The sequence below is a fragment of the Tachysurus fulvidraco genome, chromosome 20 (genome assembly GCF_022655615.1).
Source record: "Tachysurus fulvidraco isolate hzauxx_2018 chromosome 20, HZAU_PFXX_2.0, whole genome shotgun sequence".
Lineage (NCBI taxonomy): Eukaryota > Metazoa > Chordata > Actinopteri > Siluriformes > Bagridae > Tachysurus > Tachysurus fulvidraco.
This window is the reverse complement of record NC_062537.1, coordinates 14,213,158-14,227,031: the sequence shown is the minus strand read 5'-3', so window position 1 is coordinate 14,227,031 and position 13,874 is coordinate 14,213,158. Positions and strand designations below refer to the sequence as shown.

At 37.1% G+C, this 13,874-nt stretch overlaps 1 protein-coding gene and 1 long non-coding RNA gene across 2 annotated transcripts; both read left to right on the top strand.

Moving 5' to 3' along the window:
- The first annotated feature begins 2,076 nt into the window (after window positions 1–2,076).
- On the top strand, window positions 2,077–13,121 carry ca9 (carbonic anhydrase IX). The gene is made up of 12 exons (XM_027140989.2): window positions 2,077–2,336; window positions 6,135–6,167; window positions 7,819–7,989; window positions 8,093–8,235; window positions 8,461–8,553; window positions 9,465–9,531; window positions 9,677–9,834; window positions 10,066–10,192; window positions 10,364–10,417; window positions 11,905–11,919; window positions 12,015–12,108; window positions 12,329–13,121. Exons 1-12 carry the CDS (start codon window positions 2,243–2,245, stop codon window positions 12,387–12,389), a joined length of 1,110 nt encoding a protein of 369 aa, XP_026996790.1. The 5' UTR covers window positions 2,077–2,242; the 3' UTR covers window positions 12,390–13,121.
- LOC125139715 lies at window positions 2,347–3,762 on the top strand. The gene is made up of 2 exons (XR_007138773.1): window positions 2,347–3,243; window positions 3,642–3,762. It is a non-coding gene; the product is annotated as an uncharacterized LOC125139715 (long non-coding RNA).
- Window positions 13,122–13,874: the final 753 nt, after the last annotated feature.

Below are 13,874 nucleotides of genomic sequence, written 5' to 3'. Positions count from 1 at the left end.
CCAGGCTGATTCTCGTCAAATTTAGCGTTACATGGAGGAAAGCATTCAGAGTTCAATTAGTTCAAGAGGTTTTGACCGTTTTAAAGAAGTAGGAATGGGAGGTATTTAACGCCAATAAACTGACCTAATCTTACACGCATGATGCCACAAGCAATTCCTTGAAGGATACAATCTGAGACTTTGTGTCGCTGCATGTTATGACTTTACGTCTCTGATTGTATCAACACAGACCTTTTGCAGACACAATCTTGCGCGTGACATTTCACTGCTATGGAGGTTTTCACTGATAACAGAGGAATTAAAAATATGTTAAAAAAAAAAAAAAAAAGAAGTACTTGACCATCATATCACCCTCTTTACCACAGATATTCAGCATGTAGATTTTGTTTCCTCAGTTGGGCTAATAGAAATTCTCAACATCTGAACAATTTTTTTTTTAAAAAAAGGCTTTTTTTAAATTAATGACTAGCAGAAATATTAATCAGCCTATTTCATTAGTAAGTATTCAATTTATATATATTATATATATATATAAACACATACACAGTTTTATATACATTCATGCTTGTTCACAAATACTGAAGGAATGTAAATGAGGTGTGACAGATGTGAGTAAGTTATTTGAAAGCCCCACTACCACTAATAGCCCGTAGACAGGAATCCTTTGCCGTGAGCTCTGAAAATACCTACAATACCTGCTGGTGCTAATTTGTTCACACTATTCTGGGACAGGGAACATCACCCAAGATCATACTCATCAGACAAATTATTTTTGTCTCTTTTTTTTTTGCTCTCTGCTACAAGCAGAACCTTATAAGACCATAAATCACACAGCTTTGGAGCAAAGTATGTGTTCACAAGAGTAAAGAGCAGCTGGGAGGGCAATTCTAAGGAACTAAAGTGGTTTGGGGTCAAGGATCTAAACACAGGGCTTTTTTTTTTTTTAAAGGAACGGTTCCTTTTAATTGTTATTCTAAAATTGGCCACAGGCTGAAAACCTCCTGCGTGACCTCTGAAATACCTGGTGCCACCTTTCTTTCCTGTTCATTCACTTTTATAGGATTTAGGATCACTGAGGATCTTGTGCTGGATATAAATGAAGGGATGTAAATCTGACCTTTATCGTGTTATGCACCGAATAATCTGGTGTCTCCAAACTAATCAGCAATAGACCGCAGATATTAAAAGTACTAATAAGGTCACATATTGAAACATAGGAATTCCCTTAAAAGTTAAGATTAGGGGCAAAGTAAGCAATACTTATGACGTGGATATGTGGCTCAAGGTTGTAAAGATGGTTTCTTTGGAAGGATGTTGCTGAAATCGTCATAACAACAAAACCTACAGGCTCACATCCTGTTGCCTAAGGTAGTGTTGCCTGGGGTTGATGTTTCTTTGCTTGATTTAGTTTTCTAAGAGTGAAGTGGATATAAAGTGTTTTGTTTCATAAAAGAAGGGACAATGTGTTACATACCGCTTTATTAGATAATTTGTTACAGATACTAATGAAAAAAAAAAAATTAAACCGCTAGATGAAACTCAAGAAGAACACATACAGTACTGCACAATACTAGGAGTCTCGTTTTAAGAGTTTTAAGTTTGGTAAATGTTATGGGCAATTAGCAGAAACTGGGGAGGGGGTGTGGGGTTTTGGGAATGACAGAATGACGTGTGTACATAAGGCCAAAAACACAAGGAGGCACTCTGTGAGCTCTTTGATCAAGGAGTTTAAAACTTTTTTTCTCAGCTCATAGAAAACACTAGACTGGACTTTGTTCAAGGCAAGGTTTGTGTGTATGTGGTGAGGGTGTTGAGGTGGCATGGGGTGCCAAGCCTGTCGAAATGTAGGAGACAGAGATTAGATTAGTTGGTATTCAGTCTTTAAAGGAGAGCGAGAGAGAGCGTGAGTGAGTGTGTGAATAAGTGAGAGAGAGAGAGAGAGATTGTGAGTGAGTGAGAGAGAGATTGTGAGTAAGTGAGTGAGAGAGAGAGAGAGAGAGAGAGAGAGAGAGAGAGAGAGAGAGAGAGAGAGAGAGATGTAATAGGTACCTTCATGGCTCCTGATTGGTGGCTTTCCTGAGGGCAGCCTTTAAAGCTCCGCCTCAGGTGACAGACCTGAAAGTCAGTGAAGCTGAGGGTTTGTGTGTGTGTATATAAAGTGTGAGTGTATAAATAATTGTGTATGTGTGCGCCTGCATGAGGGCTTTCACTTACTAACAAGAGGAGAAAATCACACATCAGCATGCTGTTAGAGCTCTTCATCACTCTCCTCCTCATCCACAGCCAGGTGCTGGGGGACAGTTCCTCTGAAGAAGATGAGGATGAGCATGAAAAAAGTGAGTAAAACAAAATTTTTGTAAAATTGTAGGTTAACACTTCCAAAGTGTTAAATGTGTAACAAACAGTAAAAATAAGTTAATATATAAACGTTTATTGAATATTTAAGATAAGATTTTAAGGCTGCTGTAAAGGTTTCTGTGACGCAATCTGTGTAATAAAAAGCTATAGTGTGTTTATTCTGAAACGACATGCGGTGCCAGTGCAGAGTGATCAGTGGAAAACAGCAGGCTTTTGTTTGAGTGAACTTAATTCCTTTTAGTCAGTGATTTTCGTGAAGATTTTAGTGTATATTATATGTTTCAGTTTTCATTTTGGCAAACAATTATTACTCAAGATTTCCTGTTCAGATTTCCTTTTGTTTCTTGTTTTCAGTACCGTGATTGCTATTTATTTGCAGTCGAATATTATTTTTAAAATCTTCCACGGGAAATAATGACAATCAAACGTTATGTTTTATACATCTGTTTCTGCTCCTAAGAATTTTATGGTATATAAAATGGAAATCTATATTAAAATGAATGAAAAAAATGAATAGTATATGTTGTTCTATATATCTTTAGATTCTTAACTTCACGTATCATGATGTGGCTGAAATATTGTGACGGTTACGTTTACTTTTCAGTTATGAGCAAGTATTAATAAAGAAATCAATTCTCTTAACTTGGAGTTGGGGTTTAACATCCTGCTGCTTCTCAACATTATGCAGTGTCGGAGTTTTATCTGTTAGTGCCATGATCCTTACTCAGTCCTTACTCAGAGTGAGATCAGTCTTACCATTTCATGCAGGATATTCCTGGTGACGTTGGCTAGAGCTTGTGGTTTTGTTATGGCAAAATTCCCATGACTACGTGCCGGAGAGGATGTTCCCCTACCCCGAGTAAGGCTGAGTAAGAACTGAAAAATGTAGGCAAAGAGCATTATGCCCCCTTTCACTCTTTTTACACTAAGCTAAGAACCGATTTACTTTTTCTCTGCTAGTGAGCAGGAGAATTTTTTTGTCCACTGACCGTCCTGTCATATTTTTTCTTAATGTCCTTCTGGATGATGTTATATTAAAAAAAAAAACCTTGACTGTACATGCACATCTCTTTAGCTGTGCATTATACTTTTATGAAAGAGCCATATTCACATTGTAAATGTGCAGTCAGCCATATTTCTTTTTTAAACAAGTGTAGTTGAATGATATTAGACAGAAATGGTCCAGATCTTTGAACAGGAAAATCCACGTGGCACATCTAAATATACTTTACTGCAGCAGTAGTCATACAAACATAGAGCAAAATGTTTTCTTTTACTTGCAGGTTCTGAACTCAGATGTTAGGAAATTGGTGCCACCACCATTGGCTGTCTAACCAACAAATATTTCCTTTGTACCTGCCAAGTCAGCTCTGAAATAATCCATTAAACACAAATAAAACAACAGTCGACTGTGTGTAATATAGTTTATTTGAATAATCTATGAATCAATCACAAACTGAAAATCAAGCAAACAAGATGTTTTGGCATCCATGCATATGAGCAGAAACTTTAACACTAGTGTGGATTTCATAACTATTCCCACCAAAGGAATCTGCCATTATCTCTCATAATCCATAGAAACCTGACGCAATAAACAGGTAACATTTAAAGGGATAAAGTTAAGGGTGTAGAAAAGATTTAAATCTTGTAGTCTAGTATTGTACCATGTCTGGTATTATAGAGAGTTATACAGAGTGATGATTTGTATCACTACTGTACACCCTTGTGTATTTCTTTCTAAGAGTAATACACAAAGCTGTTGATTAAACCTGAACTTTGGCCATGTCAGGTTTCACCAAACTGAGACACTGCTAAGCGTGCAATGCACAGTGACTAACGCAGTTACTTATAACCTGGCTTTACCTAATACACAACATTAAAATACTGCACCACAAACATTCCGAACCTAAACCTCTACATGCTATTGCTTATTCACACAATGTATCTATCACCTAGCTGCTTCTATTAAAAATTCAATTAATTTGGGGTTGAATTTCCTGAATTGTGTTGCAAAGCAAACAGACAGGGAGGTGGTGTGTTTCCTCTAAACATCCGTATATCCCCAGTCAACTGTAGAGATGCGTATTTAGCTTGATTGACAAATACACCGTGGTCCGAATCGGTCAACATTAGAGTACTCGGTCAATTTAACCTCTAGTCCAAATTATTCTGTTTTCTTTTAACAGAGCAAACATTACATCACATTAAATTGCATAGTCGGCATGCGTAGTGAATAGACTGGTCCACCCCAGGATCCTGTCAGAGGCACAGCTCCTCAGTCTTATCTATATCGCTACATTAGTTTTACTGCAGCTTCTGCACTTCCAAAATAAATCTCATTCATCCATTCATGCATCTTCCAGTTGAGTCATGGTGGCTCTTAAGAACACTGGGCATGTTGCAGGAACATGCCCTGAGAGATACAGCAGTCTATTGTTGGGCAACAACACACACACACACACACACACTATCTCTGTCCACCAACTGACATGTTTCAGGAAGTGGAAGGAAACCTAAGAACCTGAAAGAAACCAACATAGACATAGGAGACCCTGTGAAACTTCACACTGAATTCAAGATGGAACTGGAGATCCTGGAGCTGTGACCTCTGTGCACCCCCTCATCACTGCAGTTTTAAGTACTAAGCTTTCTTGCAGTTTTTAACTTGAATCTTCTCTGAAACCTTCTGCTAAAACCTGGAAGGGTTTCCCAGAAGGATAAAATTAAGACCTCTTAAGAGTGTTAGCATTTAACCGTATTAAAATATTCAGAAGCTGTTCAATAGGATTTTTGGTGTAACATTTCCAAAATGCCTTTAGTTTAATGAAGTAGTTATTAAGAACAGCATTCTTACACCTAAAGATAATGCAGTGAGTGTGTAAGAGGTTTGATGTAACGTTCTCAGAACACACAGAAAACCTGCCAGATTGAGCAAAACTTACTGCTTGTTAAGCCTGGTGTTTAGGGGTTAATACATGATATTATCTTTGCTCTGTGTGAATAACTTAGTTAAAAATTAATAACAATAATACTAATAATGCCAGAAGTTATCTGATTGCGACTGACAATATTAGGCAACCTTTCTACATTCATATATTCAGTTCTCAGTGGCAGCAAGTCTAGTAAATGATAATGAACTACTAAAGGGCTAAAGAGAAAAGACAACGTTTTGCCATGTGACCTATTCTTTTCTTATTCCTCTGTGATTCTTAAGTTCCACACTAAAGAGCTGATCTCTGTAACTTTAGCATGACCCACCATGTAAACTAACAATAGTGCCTGGAGTCCTGATGGCCATCACTAAGTTGCCAAAGCTCTTTTAAATGGGCTCCATATAAGGCTCACTCTCAGAAGCATAATGCCTGCATTCAGTCAGCTGGAAGGAGGAAGGATTGTGCTGACATGAGAGACCAGAGAGTATGTTTCTCTTACTGCACCTGTAACTCATACTGAGAGCATGTGACTGTAAATGCACTAGCTTGCATCAACACCGGCATGGGTTCAAAAGGCCATCTTTGTCAGAACTTTACCTCTTACAAATATCTGATTCATCTTTTATATCCATTTTTTTCTAGATTTATTTATGGTATGAGTTCAGTATTGTTGCAGTATTGTTCAGTCACAAAGAAAATGTGCAACTAAGCAACCAGCTGCAATGAGTTTTTGATACTTATGAGCCAATACACTTTTACCTTCCTGACCTACATCACCAGTTTTTCACCAGTTGTATAGCTACTGTTAATGTCATTTTAACCTACATTCTTATTTCTTTACAGGCTCATCCAATAGCGGTCACTGGGGTTATCATAGTAAGTAAATAATACATTACAATCTAAAGTGGTGTAATATCCTGTGATATTGTAGGTTGAATCACAGAGTCCGTAACCCAGTCCCTAAGCCCTTTAGAAATCCACCATGATCAATGAGTGTTAATTAGCTGAGTCATGTGTGATAGCTACTGAAAAAGACCAGATTATTACCCTATCATTACGATATCAGGAAAGAGCTTCCTTTCCTCTGTGGAGGCTGGTCACTCATTAACCAAGATTAATTAATACTTCAAGGCAGGTTGTGATCCTTAATTGTATTTCCTCGATAAGACTAGAAGGCAATGTTTATTCATGGAGCTCTTTATTCAAACCCAGTGTTCTATTTCAAGCCTCTTAAGCACCAGCAGTGATGAGAATCATCTGAATACCTTCTTGTGTACATGTGCCCAAAAAAGGTCTTGTATCTTTGTCTTTCTTTTTCTCACCTTGTACACATCGGAACACGTGAGCACCCCCAGAGCTGACAACAGATTCCTCTCTTCAACAGATCCTTGAACATTTTATATATCTGATTCATTTTTCTAGTGAAATGGTGTACAACATGATAGTGCCTGCTAGATTTCAGAGACAGCATTGATACTTTTTCCTATTGTATCAATAGATAGATTTCTGAAAGGAGTCAGAGGTGCCTCTTAATTTCTCCATAAACCTCATGTGGAATCTCCTCTGTTTGCTGTGTGAGTCACTTTAAGCGCCTCCTTACAAGCCTATTGCAAGAGTTTGCTTTTTAAAGATCTGGAGTCTCTGAAAAATCACCTGTTTGCTAATGATTACTACTAAATAACTCAGCTTGGCAGACTCTGTGGTGACCTTGTGGCCAAGGTATGTCACACAATTTTATCAATCAGATGATTGAGCTTGCAGCATTCCATCAAGGCAAGCCTGCAAAGCATTCCTTGTGACCTATATCCCCTATAGCACTATATAGACCTGACACCAGTCATCTGATTCCCAGACCTGACGTTTACTTGTCTAGGCTAAGACTGATCCACTAGGTGCTGGACATCCTCATTATAGCCTATAGATGCACTGGACACCCAGACCCTATCATAACACACAACCCTGTGTCTCACGTCTGATCATTATCTGTACTTCAGCTTCATTGTTTGCAGTCTGTATTGTTGCTATTTTCCAGCATGGTGGGCAATCTTTGTTGAATGGCCTCAGCTTTGTTTCAAATGTACACAAAGATGATTCTCACCATCACTGGTTAACCCAGGTTGCTGGAACTATATTTACAGACCTAACTAGTGATTCCAGCTAACATTAAAGTTTAGTGTTACGACTGGTTCTAAAGCAAGTTACCATTATTAATAGTAGTGATGTGTCACAGTGATGACTTGGCAGTTTATGACTGCACATATTGGCATTGAGCATAACAAAGAAAATGTGGAAATTCAACATTTAAGCCAGAATTTATATCTTGACACTTTAATGCAGCCTGAATTTTACTAACTTAAGAAACTTAAGATATACATTAAATATAACACATGCAATTCGGTTTGCATTACTGGTTGAATACATAACTATCCCATTATTTTTCTCACACTAATGTGTTCAGTTATTCATGCCAAAGCTTTATAATTAACTCAGTGACACCACAAGGGCAAATCACCATTTTTTCACACAGATCAGGCATCATGGCTGAGCAATTTTGCGGACTGCAGTGGAAAATCTCAGTCTCCTATTGACATCGTGACTAAAGACGTGACCTATGATCGTAGTCTACCTGCTATAATACTAGACGGTTATGATCTGAGTGGTCGCCCAGAACTGAGACTGCAAAACAACGGTCACACTTGTAAGTCAGTTCATTTGTTTAGCTCATATCTTAAAATTTGTGTTACTGTGGTATAAACTAATCAGAATTGTGTGTGCATGTCCATTTTTTTTCATTCCATTAGTGCAGCTGCAGTTGCCCAACACCATGCGTATAGTACAAGGGTTTGAACAGATCTACTTGGCAGCCCAGCTGCATTTCCACTGGGGGAACACAAAAGTTCCTGGTTCAGAACACACCATTGATAACATTCACTTTCCTGCAGAGGTTTGAACAGCCAACAACATTGTTTATATTTTCAACTCTCAGTACATATTTCTATGAATTAAGGATTACTGAAGGAAAAAGCAACACAATGGCTGTTTATACCTAATTAAGCATTGTTTACACTCACTGTATTGACCTTGAGGGTGCACAACACTACAAATACCCAGTGCAATACTGCACAGCAACATGATTATCATAATGTCAATATTTTTCTCTCCTTTCCAGATCCATGTTGTTCATTATAACTCAAAATATTCCAACCTCAAAGAAGCTGCCAGCAAACCAGATGGACTTGCTGTGTTAGGAGCCTTCATTGGGGTAAGACTAAAATGTCTAAAAAAAAACCTGTTATAATCAAAGTATCCATTAAAGGATTTATGGATCTTTGGACAGGTTTTCTGAAAGAGTGCTACTTGATAAAACTCTGCTAAAGAGTCCGAAGAACCTTTAGGATTTTCCATTTAACTCATTGGACGCACATTCCTGTCCAAAGAAATCTGTAATTGAAACAAGATACAAATGGGCAGTTGAGAGTCAAGGGTCTTGCTCAAGGACTCAACAGTGACAGTTTGGTAGTGTTGGGATTTGACCTCATGACTTTCAGACCTTCTGGTCAGTAGCCAAATACCACTGAGCTACCATTTAATTGTTCAGAAGAAGAAGCATTGACCTTTTCCTTTCTAGAATCTATTTCAAAATACAGTACATGTTTGCTAATGATGACTTCCTCAAGTATACTTTATCTCCTAAATGAGCTATACTTGAAACCCCTGTGAAAACGAAGCCCTCGTTGGTGACTTTAGAGCTTTAGACTTAACCTTAAATAATAATAATTATAATAATTAAAAAAAAAGTTTATATCAAGCAACAAGCTTTGATGAGAGACAGGTTACAAGGACTGTATTAAAAATGAGTGAAACCCTCTTACTAGTGATCTTTGTTACACGTACACTCGAGTATTCGCGGTAAACAATTCTTTCACCATGGAATGTAATCTGTTAACAGTAACCTTTGGCTGCTAAGCAAAATAACAGACAAATATTAGTGCATTTAATGGTCAGTACAATGACTTAAGTGGAAGAGTTCTATTTGTTTAAACCCAGTCACATTAATATAAAAATAAACTATGATGATACAGTCAAAGGTTTGTGTCTAAATAAGGATTTTACATCAGATTTGTAGAAGTGGATTAACATTATAAATATTTTCAACACATTTTTCCTTTACAGATTGGTCTTCACGAGAATAAAAACTATGAAAGAATCCTGTCTGTAATTAAAGATGTTAGCTCTGAGGGTAAATATTCTACCTGCATACTATTTATATAGTAAATATTAATAGATTTTACCTGATATAGGATTTTTTTTTATTATATATGATTCTCATATTTATAATGGTTTGAACATCAGGTTAAATTGGATATAACTTGTGGTCTTTACAGAGACGGACACTAATATCCCCAGTTTTAATGTCCGCCACCTTCTGCCAAACAGTCTGGAGAGGTTTTACAGATACTCTGGGTCTCTAACGACTCCACCGTGTTTCCAGTCAGTGAACTGGACAATATTCAATGACACAATCACAGTCTCAAGGAAACAGGTCAGTTCTATCACCTTTTAAAGTCTTTTAGAGTAGCTAATGCGCTGTTTGGCACCCTGAGAAGTTTGTGTATCATGAAAACAACCTGTGTAGAGGGTTACAGTATCAGGCTCTGTTTTTGTTTATAGTACAGTGTGTCAAAGGAAATGCCTGATGAGCAGCACATAAATAGTCTTTGTTATAATTGCTTTAAAGCGTGTAGGGTTTCATTTGCTTTTTTTTTAAAAATAGCTCGCTGCTCTGGAGGAGACGCTGAAAGGTGGACACAACCAGAGTTTATCCAAAAACTTCAGAGGGTCACAAAATCTTAACGGAAGACAAGTCCTGGCGTCTTTCCATGAGTCAAAATCTGGATACGGTCAGTGCATCATTATAATCATAACTGGTTTGACAATAGCAGATAACATTACGTAAAAGATTTTTATCTCTAACCGTACACGCACAAGATCTAGCCGATTAATGACGCCTGAAAAAAAGTATTTAAAGCATCCATGTAAACCTGTGATCAACGATTCCTTTTTACATGCAGGTAGGTCATCTGAGACAGACAAGTACTCAACAACAACAGCAAATGGTTCACAGGGTAAGTGTCTTTAGTTAATAATCAATACTTATTAATAGTCGATACTATTATATTGTAAATTATATTATTATATTGTAATAATAGACTAATAGTAGACGCCTTGGCCTCGTCTGTTCGGATTTGTTCCGTATATTTTTTGCACATGATGTAACATTGTCCAATACTGATCCATCAGAATGTAATCTAACTAATCTTTATCGTAGCATCACAAATTTTAATTTAAGAATTCAGGAGCAGAACTGGGAAGCAGTTTAGACGTCTATTTAGTCATTACAAAATACATGTATAAGTGATGGCACTCTCATTTAACACAAAAGCCAGTGATGCACAACAGACCTGATAATGTGGAGCTACGTCTTCATCTGATGAGTCACATTAGACAACCTAATATATGTCAGGGACGATCACTAAAATATTATTTAAAAGTATTACATTTTAGCTGTAGCTGTGACACACAAGATATTCATAAATCTTTCTAGGATGAATGACACATTTAGAATATTTCAAAAAATTCCCAAAATCTTTTCCGTGTTTAAAGGTTAGAAGCATCCAGTTTATTAGTTCTAGTAAAAGGTTCTGTGCCTTGTTTGCTCTCATAAAACATTCTTTCCTGTTATATTTTTTCCACTTCCTGGTATTTGTTTCAATAATGACTTATATGATTATATTAATGTCTGCAGCAGGCTTTTGGCATAGCACGAACAAGTATTTGCTATATTAATTTGTAAGTGTAATCAGAGAAAAAAAAAGGCTTTTGCCATTTAGCTAAGACTACTATCACTGTCAGGCGAAAGGGTAAATAGAAATGTGGCACTTATTGTACATTCATAGAGAGAAGTTAATAAATATGTGTCTTCCATCCAGCCCTGGTCCCTGGGTTTGGACAGCCCTGAAACTGGGGTTCCTAAACGTTCAGAACATGGGTTTTTCTGAAACATTCCCCCCAGAACACAGATGTCTGATTGTCAAATATGACGATCTTTACGTTATTGACATTTAATACACTTGGATTGAACCCATTCTGTTCAAGAGCCCAAACAAATACAAATAGGATAATAACTATAACAAACACCATTTAAAGATCCACTGCACTAAAAGAGCCACTGTGCCAGTGGGTACAATATTTAAATAAGAATAAGAAAGTGTTGAGCTGATCCTTAATCGTGTGAGTACATGCTGAGCTGGAGGTACGCCACTCACGCCAGCAGACATACACCACTGCAAGTATGCAGCTGAGGAACTTGAAATGGATTTTGTCGAGCAGTTAAGTGGCTTATTTCACAACACTGTCAGTGGATGCTAGTTTTCATTCTTCTGGATGACACTCCAGACAAAACTACTGCTTATCTCTCAGCTTCGACTTTAATGTATGACATTTTCCGTGAGCTGCCCGAATCCCTCAAAAAATGAGTTCTGACAAAATGTTATAAAGACCTTGATATCTTTATGGTTTATAAAATCGTATTTGTTTTTGTTTTTCTTTACAGATGGACTGTCTAGAGGTAGGTTATGACTCCAAAAAAATAACTTTTTAATTTTAATTACATTTTTTTTTAAATTAAAATCCTGTTTCTAAATGAATCTTTCTGGCCTGCAGGTGATATCTTGGCTATTGCCTTTGGACTCTTGTTTGTGTTGACTTTGCTCCTTTTCTTCTTGTACGCTTATCAACAGCGGCAAAAACACTCAAAGTGAGTAACAAACTTATGTGCTGAGAACCGACTGAGTTTGTTTATGCGGAAACATTGGATGACCTTCATGTCTTATTTGAAATGCTTTCATAATTCCATGATATAAACGTTATATATACCCATTATACTAATCGTAGTGCATTTACGCACATCAATGCTGCAAGGATAAAACAGATCAGAACTGAGCCTTGTTAAAAAGAATGCTTTCTTTTCTTCACAGATCTAAACCTGACTCCAGACAAAATGTTATTTATAAACCAGCGACCAAGGATGAAGTGTAGACCTGCTACGTGTGCTTTGATGTCAAACACAAAAGCTGATATTTAAACTGAAAAACGTTTTTGGAGTTGCTGTAAAGACACCAGTGAATGTTAAACAAAAACCAGTATTTTAACCCCCAGATTAACACTCCTCACTCCTGTAACTGCCACCTTTATTGTACTTTCTACGTAACATCATTTAAGAACAATTACATTTGCAGTTTTTCAGGTTTGCAGCATTTGGTAGACCCTCATACAGAGGGACTTACATTCATCTCATTTATACAACGGAATAGTTCAGGACTTTTCTCAGGGGCCCAGCAGAGGCAGCTGGGATTTAAACTCATGACCTTCTGAGTAGTAACTCAATGCCTTAATCATCGAGCTACCACTTTCCCATATGTTAATGGGTTTAAAAAAAAAGACACCTTAATGCTTGTGGGTTTTTTATTTAGAAAGTGGTGTTTCACTGAGAAAACAGACCATTCTTCTGAAGTTTTCTATTTTTTGCTGTATATAAATGTACTTTATTATTGAATGTTGGAAAATGGCACAGTCTTATCCATCACCTATTTATGACCATTTCTACTTTCTTTTTTGTGCCATGTTTAAATTAAGCACCCAATTAACAGATGATAATCCTGTTATCATATTGTTCATATTATTAATGGTCTATGATAACAAACAAAAATAACATTGATTCGGTAAGAATGTAAATTTATCCAGACAAATAAAATGCCTTCATGTTTCTAATGTGTATGTAAGAGGTGAAATTAGCACCAAATTCAAGACAGCTCGAACACGAGACGAGATACAGGACATTAAACGCAGCAAAGCACATGAAACAAACTAACGAGAAGTTTCTCACAGTCAAACAGGACGGCAGAGAAAGGGATAAATGGCCAAACTGTGACATGCGTGTTTAACTAAACATGGTGACTGAGCAAAGGAGTCACTGTGTAATCAGTGTAATGTGATGGCTGCTTGTGAATCATTCGCTCCACTTACAATGCCAATGTCTATTCAGGTACAATCTGATAACATTCTCAGTTTGGTCAAAGTTCACGATCCTGCCTGAACTGATCTGGCAACTTTGTCATCAAAAGTAAAATGAAAACCAAAGACTCACATACATGATAGCAATGTTTTAAGACTACCTGTCCAGTGTCCTTGCCCAAAAGGATTTATTTTATGCCTGTAGGAATACCATAAATTTACTAATAAAGATGAGTTATAGTTTTTTCCAATACTAACATGTTCAGTCAGAACTGATTTGTCTTTGAATACAGAGCATCTGCTGCGTCATTTCCATCAAGCCCTGACAGTGTTCTGATGAGTACACCGCCTCCAAGGTGACTTCCTTTCGCTTAATACAGGATAGCAGTACTATATTACTCCATTTATATCACATGGGCAATCCTAATAAGGCCATCAGCACTATACTGGTGATTATAGTAAATAATGGGGATGTAACTATTGATGTAAACGTGAACCTTATTTCCAGGT

Coding starts and splice junctions, on each gene's coding strand:
- ca9 (XM_027140989.2), top strand. CDS start 2,243: ATGCTGTTAGAGCTCTTCATCACTCTCCTCCTCATCCACAGCCAGGTG. Junction 6,168..7,818: donor CGGTCACTGGGGTTATCATA/GTAAGTAAATAA, acceptor TTTTTCACACAG/ATCAGGCATCATGGCTGAGC. Junction 9,835..10,065: donor TCACAGTCTCAAGGAAACAG/GTCAGTTCTATC, acceptor TTTTAAAAATAG/CTCGCTGCTCTGGAGGAGAC.